This window comes from Engraulis encrasicolus, chromosome 5, assembly GCF_034702125.1.
Source record: "Engraulis encrasicolus isolate BLACKSEA-1 chromosome 5, IST_EnEncr_1.0, whole genome shotgun sequence".
Classification (NCBI taxonomy): Eukaryota; Metazoa; Chordata; class Actinopteri; order Clupeiformes; family Engraulidae; genus Engraulis; species Engraulis encrasicolus.
The window spans coordinates 16,099,343-16,112,083 of record NC_085861.1 but is presented as its reverse complement, the minus strand read 5'-3'; the positions used below and the strand labels follow the sequence as shown (position 1 = coordinate 16,112,083).

Here is a 12,741-nt window from a genome sequence, read left to right as displayed (position 1 = left end):
CACCCAAAGACCTTGCAAGAAACTTTTCGAGTTGAGCACACTTTCTCTACAAAAAGACCTAAAACACCCAGTAACACCATGAATTGTCACTGATGATGTGTACGACAAACTTGACAAACAGCACATGGATATTACTACTGTATAGCAGCAGTGTCTTTTTATCAACCCTAACACCACTCCAACCAATCACATCCTGAAAACAGACCATAAGAGTATTGATGTTAATTCTTGCCAATAGTGCAAAAAGCATGACATAGCGATATACAGTATGGAAGTAAGCATCTGGCAATTGGAAGACTATACATGGCTTACATAAATATATTTATGCACACAACTGTAATGGTGTGACCATTACTAGGGTTGTGGTTGTGTTCTGACTGTGACGCCAACGAGCCCGGCTCTCTTAGCGGTCAGTGCCCCAGTTTATAGTACCCTGAAGGCAGGGTTCGAGTCCCGGCAGGGCAACTCTACCTTCCTTTGCTACAAGTGGTGTCAGAAGTAGGATGGCTACCGTGAGGGCATCGGAAGCGCACCCATTGTTTGTGAGATGTAATTCCAAGTGAGGGACCCCATTGATGATTGAAGCATGAAGGGCAGTTGTGTGAGGGACACCATGTGTGTGTGACTTTTTGAATCAATTTTTTGGGGTTGGGTGGGTTTTGTCCATATATTTACTGTGTGTGTGTGTGTGAGAGAGAGAGTTATGTTGTTTTTATGTGTTGTGAGTGTATGTGTGTCTGGGTGTATTTGCTACCTCAGTTTTGAACGTATATTTAAAGGGGTATGCCACTATTTTGGGGCTTAATACAGTTAAAATCGTTGGCTGGAGTTTATAAAGGTGGTAAAGTGTCTTATTTTTCATGTGAAGCGTTGTCTTGCTTTAAGACAAGTTAAAAGAGGGAGTATGTTGCTAAGCTAATGAAAGTCAATGCATCCATGTAGTATTGCTTAAAGCAAGACAACAGCTTACATGAAAAATACAGTAAGACACTTTACCACCTACATAAACCCTGGCCAACGATTTTAACTGTATAAAGCCCCAAAATAGTGCCATACCCCTTTAAGGTCAATATCTTTGTATATAACTTCGGGAACTGTAAAATAATGGTCCGGTAATTTTTGACCGAAACACCATGAAGGTAACAAGTTTGTATATCTTCCACAAATCTTCAGGAATTACATTAGCCTATATTTCATTTTTGTCGTTTGAATAGGTTAGCTGAGGGGTATCGTGAAGTGTCATTTGTGTATGATAAAAAATAGAGAAGTTATTTAAGAATGTAGTTTCAAAACGGTCATTTTTGACCATAACACAACCAGAGGGTTGTATTTACTTGTCCTGTGAATTCCAAATTACATTATACATGGATTTTTTTTGTTTGTTTATAAACAAGGTGTTGTGAGAAGGAGCAAGACACTGGCAGCCAACCAAGTGAGCTAATTTTTTGACCGACAACGGTTTCCAACAATCAGAGGTTGAGTTGTGCGCAGGATCGCGCAGCCAGGGGAAATAAAAAAATTTAGAACCCATCTATAGTAAGGATAATTTTGGTTCACAACAGGATTGCCACTGAAAAGGTTTGAAAACCACTGCAAAATAAAGTTTTTATTTATACAGTTGTGTATCTCTCTTCTGCCTCTTCTCCACCCCTTCCAGACAGGCCCCCAGAGACATCTGTAGTGCTACTGTGTGATGTGTCTGCAGCAAGAGCTCAGTGGGACAGGCCTGTGGTCACATGGCTAGTGGACGGGGTAAAGTTGACCAATCAGACGGCCAATACCTCAGAGGGAGGGTCTAAACTCCACCTGCAGGAAGTGAAGGGGCGGAACTACACCTGCATCAGTGACAGCAGTTTGGGGACCAGCACAGCACACTTCATCCTGGCAGGTGAACAAGAAACACATATCTGACCATTTTTTCTTAAAGTTGTATTGCTCATGCTACCCTTAATTTATTAGTGCCTGGCAACATGGTGTTTTTTTTGTACAGCCTTGTCTGAGATCCGTGACATTGTTATGGGGGATATGGTTTGCTTTAAAAGAAAGATATTTAATTACTTCAGATATCATCCCAACACTTATGCCACAACAGGAGGCATCTTATAACAAAATAACAACTTTTGGTATAATGAAAGATGTAAACAAACCATTCTCCCATTAACAGAGCCAAGATCTGGCCCAGTCGTTGCTCAAACAGTAGGGCACTAGCCTGATTATCATTGACTTTCCAATCTCTTCGAGACTTGGTCTGACCAAGAGCATAACAAATAACAATGGGGCACCTAATCGGAATATAGGTTTGATCAGTCTATTACAGTCCAGTCAAAAATGTTCACTTTCTCAGCCCCATGAGCTGCCCTAAGGGGCGGAGACTTAGGCGCCCCATTAAAGTTCCCAAATGGCATGGTTGAACCACCCCCTTGGTTTGCTACTGGTCGACGCAAGAAAAGGCTGTGCCAAAGTTTAAACCAAACATTTTCTCAGTCCTAATAGAACGTCTCTGCTTAAACCGCGTCACTTCCCAGGGCCGTTGGAACTGCTCAAAGTTTATTGGTTCCCAGACAAAATGGGGGGAGTTCCCAATTTCTTCGGCACTCAGAAACGATATGTGTATTGCTCCTAGCCTGACTAGAAGCAACACCGAAGGCGTTGCGTCACTAGGAGGGCGCTGCCTGGCTGATAGGGAGAATAGATGAGTGCGTCTGTGGGGTAAATGAAAACCTTCAGGTGCTCATCGGTATCTAAAGTTGCAAACTTGGAGAGAGAGAGAGAGAGGGTACGAGGCACTCTGAATGGGTAAGTTGTCTCGGGCCTAAGGAGAGAGGGGGCCCAGAATTAGGTCACCATTTCATTGTAGGCCTATGTATTGAGAGGGGGGCCCTTTCAGGTGAATTTGTCCTGGGCCCTGGGTGCGGTACTAACAAGTCAAGCGTAGCATGAGAATACAAATACATGTTGAAATTGTCGGGAATTCTCCTTTAAAATGCAACACTAAAAGTAATGTGTTTTACTGTAGCCTAACTTATCCTGTTCTTACAGTACAGGCACATATAGTAATATCAGAGATTCTTTAAGTATAGAGATATTCCAATGGAAACAATGGGCCAATGGAACCTCTCTCTCTCTACTCTCTCTGGTAATATCGCAGCAATCCCATACAGTAGCCATGGATAAATTACAATGAACTGACAGCTACTGTATGTGTTTAGGACAATGTGAGTGTGAATCATTTTTTAAATAAAATGTTTTATCTTTCCTCCCAAGATTCAACACAGATTCCAGGGCATTTGAGCCTAATCACTGTAATTGTGATACTGTGTATTGTGTTTGCTGCTGTCTCAGTGATATTCTATTGGTAAGTAAATTACGAAACAAAATACAAAAAAAAAAAAAAGAAAGAGCATAACATGGTGTATGCATTAATCATGTGACATTTCCTTCCCTTTCAGTCTTTACACTAAGCTGAAGAAGACAATCAAACAACCGGATGAAACCAACAAGCCACTTAACAGGTCACAGCCCATAGAAATCAGCTGATACAACCCACATCACCCACATTATCTAACACTGTTTTATTTTTGATGTTCTTCTTTTTTTACTGTACGTTTAACTCTGCACTTAACCCAATTTTGCAAATTGTTGATATTTATTACATGTATAAGTTATTAAAACATTTGCACAATTTCGTAACATGCTACCTTTTGTAGGTTGGGGATTGTAGCCTACATGTGCTGAGTTAGCATGGATAGTTGAAAATGTTTTATTCCTGTGGGGACAGTTGCAACGCTTTATTGCAACTGTCCCCACATGTGTTTCCCATAGAGACCAATGCATTTTTCCAACTGTCCCTCATGACAATAATGGTAATTATAAGGTGCAATACAAGTAGAATAGATATGAATAAATATATGTGAAGCATAATATACCATAATACATATAATTAATACACATAATATAGATAATTTATTTTGACCTCTTCCTTGATTGCCGCCAACATTTTTTTTTCTCCCTCATTTTGTAATTGATATGTTCCTTTGTGCAGAAACCCCAAATGTTGACTGAGGCAACTTTACTTGGCGCCGGTGTCATGAGCCACATTTGCCAAACATTTGTCATTGCCATAACCAAATGTCACATAAGGCCAACAGTCATAAAATGTTTATGACATGTACATAATGTTTATGACACGTGCATAACTGTCTTGTTTTTTGTAAAAAATGTTTTACACACTGCTGTACTCTGTAATGTTTGTAAACTGAAGTTTTCTTACAACTGTGCTTTGTCTGTGATTGGTATGTGGCTAATTAGCCACTAATTGTAAGCACCTGACAAACCCTGTAAAAGATGGCTCCAATGTTGCACTCACTTTTGCACTGAGGAAAGTCCAGGAGGACGGAAACGTTTGCACCTTTTATTTTCTTTTTTTCTTTACCCTTCTGGGCTCCAGCAAGTAAAAAAACACTCTGAAAAAACACTCTGTTTGAGTGGTCATTCTGTGTGCGAGTCACCCCTGCAAACAGAGAACGTGCATAACTGTGCCCTTAATAATAATAATAATAATAATAATCATAATCATAATCATAATCATAATCATAATCATAATCATAATAATACTTTCGATTATATATCGCCTTTCAAAACACCCAAGGTCGCATCACAAGGTATCGCGTAGGAAAGTGTGAGTGTGTGTGCGCGTCAGTGCGTGAGTGTGTGTGTGAGTGCATGTAAGTGATTTCATCAAGTGAGATTTCACTGATACTGTTATGACACTGTAATGAAATGCCTATGACACCGGCGTCAAGTAGAGTACATTACCGAAAAGTAGCCAGTCACGCAACAACAGTAAACACCAGTTTAAATTGCTAAAGGTTTTGGTTTTCTTGTGTCTCTCTTTGTTGGGTCATATCTGTCCTTCCCATGTCTCTATTTCATGTCATAGCCTACTTCATGAATGGTAGCTACAGTAAGCTACAGAATTGATTTTAAGGCAATGCTACTTGTGTTTAAATCATTAAATGGAATGGGACCCACATATCTACTGGATATGTTTCAGCTGTATGCACCGACCAGGTCACTAAGGTCAACGGAGAAGAATTTGCTGGTGATTCCAAAAGTCAAAACAAAGTGTGGAGAGGCAGCCTTTAGCTTCTATGCTTCAAAGCTTTGGAACCAGCTTCCAGATGACGTAAAAAATGCACCCACTATTGATAGCTTTAAATCTAGACTCAAGACAAAGCTGTTCTCAGATGCTTTCCCCTAGCTTAAATTACATATCATTCTTTTTTATTATTATTATTTTTATTTTTATGTTTTTCAAGGTTTTATGTTTATTTATGTTTTATTTTATTATTATTTTTACCTTATGTTTTATCTTAATGTTTTAAATGTTTTTTTGACTCTAATTCATTTCCTTCTTTCTTCCCTGTTTCCTTTCATTTACATTTGTTAACTTTGTGAAGCACATTGAGTTGCACCTGTGTATGAAATGCGCTATATAAATAAACTTGCCTTGCCTTACATACATACCGTACGTACCTGATTTACAACATATGAAGTAGTACAGTGGTCATTGCATCTTCATATAGAAATACACATATTTCCAAATGAAAAGACATGATGAACAGGCGGTCTAGATCAGCCTGAACAACACTCCTCGCTCCTCATAGGCCAAAATTAGGAGCCTTTTAAAAGTTCTCTGATTTGTCCCAAAATCGTGTACTTCGCAACCCACCACCTCCCCATTCCACATGTTGTCTTCTCTGTTTATTTGTTCTCCTAATCTTAAATTGGGTGAGCATTCCCAAATACTAAATCTCTGTTTTCCTTGGCGCTGAAGGAAAACCAGGGGACTCATCTGAACAAAGCCATACCATCTACACTGTATTCCCCAACAGTACTATGAACTAGAAAAGTGTACGCTGTAGTACTCAATATAGCAAAAATGTCCAGATGACATACACATTTTAGGTGTTCTCAACAGGTTTTCAGGTACCAATAAATTAACTCTGGTTGGCATTGTGTTTTTAAGTACAACTGACATCCTAACACAATGTCTTTGAGTTTGTTAATTGGAACTCTATCTGGCATATGAGTGGTTAGATGTCGTGACAACAGCTGAGGCGACCATGGAGTAGTGGTTAAACAGCCGGTCTTCAACTTCAAAGGCTGCAAGTTCAATCCCCAACATGGAGATAACCTTACCTACTTCCGAGAACATGGTATGAAAATGTTCAGATGGCCACCAGACCCATGACTCCAGCTTTAATTCGCAATATTTTTCACATTTAGTTTTGAGCGAAATTACAAAAGAAAAAGGCTTCGGTAAAGCAAGACAATGTTTGAGTTGCTGTGGTCTGGATAGGGGAATGGCCACAAGATCAGAGGATTGCAGGTTTGAATCCTGTATTACCAATAAAAAACACTCAAGTAGATATTTATTGTTTATTTCTCTCGAAACTGTGAAAGTTACAAATTCTTTAAATCATGTCAATTGGAACTATACAGTAGGCCTATCTGAGATATGAGACTATGGATGTCAGCGTGTTGTGCTTGGGCAGTCATGGACTAACAGTTAAGCAGTTGGCCTCAAAACATGATGGTTTCAAGTTCGATTCCCAGCACAGGATGTTAGTAAAAAAAAAAAAAAAAAAATCACATTCAAACATTATTGTTTTGGTATGATGTCAGTTGGTCGAATTTGAAGTGGAAAGTATGTGTGAAACACATTTGACTGTTAATTATGAGTAAGTCCAATACTTTCTAACAAACAGGGCTAACTTTCTACCAATACAAAACCTGCAGTTGAGTGGTGTAGGGGATAGTCCTCTGCATATAGCCATATTGGCATGTCCTTATCTTGAGGTTGAGAGTTCGAATCCTAAGGCTGGGTCACTCACTTTTTTGGTTGTTTTAGTTGTTTTTTTAATTGTTTACCAGCTTCTGCTTTGTGTAAAGAAGAACCCATCCATGTCAGAACCATAGAAACCCTATTTTATTAAAATGTAACATAAAATACAAACTTCTCTAAAAATGGTGAATCTGTCAATGGGGGATAGATTTACTCAACACCATGTGACCATCAAACCACAACTGACAACTTGGCATGGAAAAATGTGTCTATCAACCTCACTTCAAGGTAAGAAAAGACCCATAAAAGTGTATTGGTGTGTATGTGTAGTAGTTTACTATGTTGCTGTGTGTGACATTAGGTGCTCTTGATGCTACACTGGGTGTATGTTTTGTTAGCAACTTAGCTTAGAATGTTAGCTACTGCTAGTTAGGCTAGCACTGTGTAGGCCTTTCATACAAATCTTTTTCTTGTATCATACATCTGCAGTGTATTTGCAAGTGATGCGTTGCATTTTCATGATGACATATTGCACATTGAACTTCTGTATAAACCAGTGTAGCAATCATGCTGTAGGGGCCTAATCCAACAAGTCCTCATGAAAGCCTTAAACGTATTAGGCCTATTTATGCTCCACAGGCAGCCGATATGGGACCACCAGAACTCTATGATCCATCAGCTCTACTCAACACTCCAAAGGATAAACAACTGACTGTGTTGTGAAGTCTGACACTATTTTGGGAGAAATGTTATTGTAAGTTAGGCTATATGGATCTCCTTCAGCCACCAACTCCTAATAAAAGATTCAGAAATGGACAACAAATAAATGACTAAATTGCCTAATGTGTTGAGGTTGATTCTTTTGTAATATATTGACTGTTGATTGTGTGGTGGTCTAAATTTTAGATTTAGATTTAGATTGTTGTGTATTGTATGATTGTTGTGTTATTGTCTACTGTTTTTGTTTGTCAACCACATGGAACAAAAAAAAAAAAAAACTTGATATAAAGCATTGTTCATGTTTGTGGAATTAAAGCTCATGTTATATTTGGTTTAAACAGAGGGGTGGTAGCCTAGTGCATTAGTATAAACCAACCAATCAATAAACCAACCAAGATTTTTTTGGGGCTCTAAAATGGGAAAACATAAAACTTTTAATTTTGGAATCAAAAACTTAGAGCCAATATAGCTAAACAATGCTGTGCTTGTTTACTTAAAAAATTTAACTGTCTGCTTAGTACTAATTGCATTGATTTTTGCACCATTCTCGAAATATTTATGTCAATGGAGCATGTTAGATCTTTGAGTAGCAGCTACTAAGACATTCAAGATTTTATTTTTTCTCATAACATTTGTTTTCACATAACATGTCTGATTTTATGTAAGACTCACACAAACGTTTTAGTTTTCAACTCAACTCTTTTGTGTAAACCATTGTTTCTCTGCATTTTAGAGTTTGGAGTACATACTTGACTTGGGCTGCTGTTTTCAATCTTTTCAGTCATTTCAAAGTTTTTGATCATCTTCTGAAAGATTTTGTGTCCTGCATATGCATGCATGTATGTAGTATTTACATAAAACATTTGGTCACAAAACTAAAACTTTAACGGGAATAAGTTTCCACAAAAGTTTAGAGTTCGTGGAACATGTTGGGGAATACAGTGTAGTTCATAAATAAAGAAATTGCATCCAGAAATTCTTGTTTTGTGATTCTTGATTGTAATGGACCTGACAGAAATGTTTTTATTCAATAAAGTTACTCTACTCTACCATAATTTTCTTCTCAGTGTGTAGCCTATACCGTCAAGTGATCACTGGACCGAACTAATTAGCTGTTTTGCATTCTGTTGAACTTTTAATTCATTTTCAGGTGTTTTCTATGTACATCTGATGATGTTTTATTTGGTACCATAGACCTCCATTGTTATAAGCCTACCTAGGCCTAATATGGCTATACTGTTAAACTAGGCAATGCAGAAAAAAATCCTATGTATCCTACGTAGATTTTATCAGGGCTTAACTACATATGAGCAATTTCCTGAAATAAGGTGGACTTTTCCTTTAATGGCTCTTATTTCCTCATACTAGAGAATGTCTAACTTATGAGAAGGATCACAGGCTGGTGGCCAGGAGTGGCACTGCAGCTATGTTCTCGCAGCCAAGTAAATAATGAATGGGTCCCAATGGGGCTGTATGCTTCTAATAATTGTATCTGCCCGTGTAATTTTTTCCCTGGGAATAATGAAGTCGCGTTCGATAGATAGGAGTAAGTGAAAGCATTTGCCGACACGTTTGCATATCTTGTGAAGATGTGTTAGATTCTTGAAAATGGCCCTTATTTAAACTATAGCAATGACACAACACGTGACAATCAACTTTACGGCACTTCGCCATTTGTTTTGTAGTTTTAAGTCTGACTTCAGATGTCGATGTGTTTAAGTTGTGTTTGGATTGTTGCGGACACCTGTTATTTATTGCATTTAAGGTGGTGGGTGGAAAAAGTGTAAAGGGGGTAAAGGAAATGACAGTGCTCATCCTAAAGAATTTGGGCACCTTCAATTAACTTGTTGGACGGTGGTGGGGGGTTTTGAGGTCTGTGACCGTAGGTGTCTCTGCGAGGATCAATCAGAGCCTACGTCTGTCGTCAGCTCTGGTCATAAATAGTCACAGTGATTCCTCAGCCAGCAGGTATTAGCCGAATGCTAGCATGTTGCAGGACAAAACTAACAAGTTTTTGGAAGAACAAAGTCATACAAGGAACCTTTAAAGGGACAGTTTGGTCAATTTCAACATGCAGTTGTATTGCTCACGCTACCCTTGACTTGTCAGTACCTGGTGATTGCACATTTTTCGGCTCAGCCCTTTCTGAGATATGAGCAATTCTAATGGGGGCAGCGTTTGTTTACATTTTTAAAAAATGAAACATAGGCCAACTCCAAATATTTTCCCAAAAGGTACTGCTGTTTGCTAGTTGTCTGCTGATGTTTTATAACCTTTTGGATGTTGTAGCTGCCATCGAAGTCAGAATAAATAAATAAATAATAGATTAATAAATATTATGTTAAAAATATTGAATTAATAAATATATACATTTCTAGTAATAAAGGTTTAATATTAAAAGCATACTTTCATATATTTCATGTATATTGTTTGTTCTGATATGGGGGAACATATCTTAATTAAGGGGGGAACCAAAGTTTGCAGCCGCGGGTTGACGGGGTGTTACTTTTGAGAGATGCTACCTGTTGATTAGAAGATTCTGGACCAAGCTACTAGCAGGCAGACACCTCGCGGTTTCCTCTGCCTAAGACCAGCGATGATAAAAAGAAGACTGAATAAAGTGCATAGTGCATAAAGGACGAAAGAAGATTACCTAATTGTCTCTCAAGGGAAAGCGGCCAATGAGTTCTCACGGCATCCGTGGCATCACTGAAGCTTTTGTCATTAAAGCCCGTAACTTTAAGAGCAACTTGGTTTCGTCATTTTCGACTTGAGAGGGAATTACAGATGTTTTTGGGAATAAATAAAAATGTTTTTTTTTTATGTAAACAAAGCGCTGCCCCCATTACAATGACCAGGATCTCGGAAAAGGCTGAAGGAGAAGAACAAAAAATCTTAGGTACTGACAAGTCCAGGGTAGTGTAAGCATTTCAACTGCATGTTGAAATTGACCAAACTGTCCCTTTAACTTCACTTCTAATACAACTTCCATGATGAGGTACAGAATGTGCACACATCTTTACAAACCAGAGAACTGAACCGTCACAAATCCCTGCTACGCCATTTAGCACAATAGGCTCCTTTTCATCTTTCACTTGGCTGCGTTCGCCAACGGGGCTATAATGGGAGTCAATGGTAGATACCGTTCTTTTACTTGACCTTCTCTGAATACTATACTTCCTGACTCAGAGAGGAAGCAGTGTATTTGCTCTGTCAGGAGCCCTGTGTTGGGCACTGCAGGGTCCCATTGCGACCACTAGATGTCACTGTCTGTCTGTTTGCGGAAGAGCCGTTTATAGAGACAGGTTGATTTCTGATTGAATGCCCAGTGCAGCAGCAGACAGACCATCAGATTTCTTCTTCCTTTCTTTCTGTTCTGTTCCGTCTGGCTGAGTTGACTTTCGTTTGGTAAAAAAATGAAAGACAATAATACAATTCAGAAGGCCACGTTGACCTATCATTTACATGAGACATTGATTTAACTCAGAATTGACTCACTTTAATTCTGAATAAGGCTTAATTCCGCTTTGAAAATTAATTAAATGAAAGATCAAAGTAAACTCAACAGAACTATTTAATTCAGAATTATTAATTCGGAATTGAAACATCACATAAACGCGCCCATTGACTGCAGGAAAATGAAGTGAAGGTTCTTCTGGAGTGGCCACCTCACTCTCCTGACCTCAGTATCATATTCAGCCCCTTTGTGGGGAGACCTAAACATTAGAGTTCAGGCAAGACTCCAAAGATAGTAGGCTTGGCTACAGGAATCAGATCCATTTTGCCAGGCAGAATGGCCAGTTTAACCATCTGAGGAAATACATAAAGAGTTAATAATACGTTAAAGGGACACTGCAGGAAATGGTCAAAAAAGGTATTGCAACTATGCTGTTTATTGAAATTGGGCTGCCTATTGCCAAATTTGATCTTTACATGAAAGTTTACTAAGTATTAAACAAATATTTTCTAGTATGGTCCAAGTACAGTCCTTTCTGCAGCTAAAAATTCAAAATGGCGGGCCATGGAGAAGATCCCCCTTTTCATGTATGAAAAGTGCAATTTTTCCAGTCATAATGAATACTTAGAATTTGATGGTGGTATTCATGAAGTATTCATGAAAAAGGTAACATTAGTGAATGGGCAGCATGAATTCTGGAAATAAACAACTAAAAAGCTCACACAGTGTCCCTTTAAGGGGGAAATAGGGGAGAACGGGGTTAGTTGTCACAAGTTATGGTTGTCACAAGTGTCACAATACACACACGCATCATATCTCAGTCTCTGTTCCCTGATCAAAACAGTCGACACAGAAATGTTTGTAATTAGTGTTACAGGACATTGATAACTAAGGAAAATCATTATTACCTTAAGGTTAAGACAACCTAATATGCTTTTCACATGAAAATGAATTTTTTTAGAAGAGTAATGTTTTTCATCTCAGTCATTGCACTATGAGCTGACATGAATATGGCTATTTGAAAGTATAAAGAGTGAGCTAAAATCTGTTTTTTTTCTTTGTTAGGGCAATATGTGGGAGCTAGCCTCCAAAAAAGTTAAACATGTCAGTTGGGATTGGTTGTCAATACTTTTCATTGCCTGTGAACAGGACCGTAATGAGACATTTTCAAATACTACGTGCTGTACATACTGTATATTTAGAATGCTTCAAATTCTTCAGTCAAACTCTCCAGTTTGTTTTCATTAATCAATGTCTTGAGATTAAATGGGGGTGGTGTAAACAGACTGAATTTATCATTGTTGATCATAGATCGATTTTCATCATAGATATATTTCACATTTCTGAAGAAAACCGAGGACATGACCTCTGTGTCCTCAATGGTAGCTGGTTACGGCCATGCCTGTGGTGTAGTACTAGCCATAACATGGGGTGTTTTACAATCAGTTTGTGTGTGACATACATTATACTCAAACATTATACTAGGCATGTTCATATAATCTACATTAGGCCTATATTTACATTTTTAAAGCTCTAAAGAGTAAAAAAAGTAACAAATGGACCTTAGTTTACATTCTCTTAGTTTACTCAGAAATGTTGGAACATGGAGTTGTAGAACATAAGGCCTATATTTGAATATTTTCTTTAAAATGTGGGAACATGGAGCAGCAGGAATAAGCGCTGGGACCATTGGGCTGTGGGAACATAGAGCTGACCC

The 12,741-nt window shown here is 38.4% G+C and overlaps 1 protein-coding gene across 2 annotated transcripts in view; it reads left to right on the top strand.

Annotated features, from left to right (window-relative positions):
* Positions 1-5,509, top strand: part of LOC134449021 (uncharacterized) — a 45,305-nt gene extending 39,796 nt beyond the window's left edge. Inside the window, exons 4-6 of one of the 2 annotated variants that reach the window (XM_063198758.1) lie at positions 1,658-1,888; positions 3,265-3,355; positions 3,450-5,509. In XM_063198758.1, the coding sequence (XP_063054828.1) occupies positions 1,658-1,888; positions 3,265-3,355; positions 3,450-3,537 (410 nt within the window). In that variant the 3' untranslated portion in view covers positions 3,538-5,509. Of the gene's footprint in view, positions 1-1,657; positions 3,017-3,264; positions 3,356-3,449 lie in introns of those variants that run through there. The other variant, XM_063198760.1, reaches the window with a different exon arrangement.
* The last annotated feature ends 7,232 nt before the right edge of the window (positions 5,510-12,741 follow it).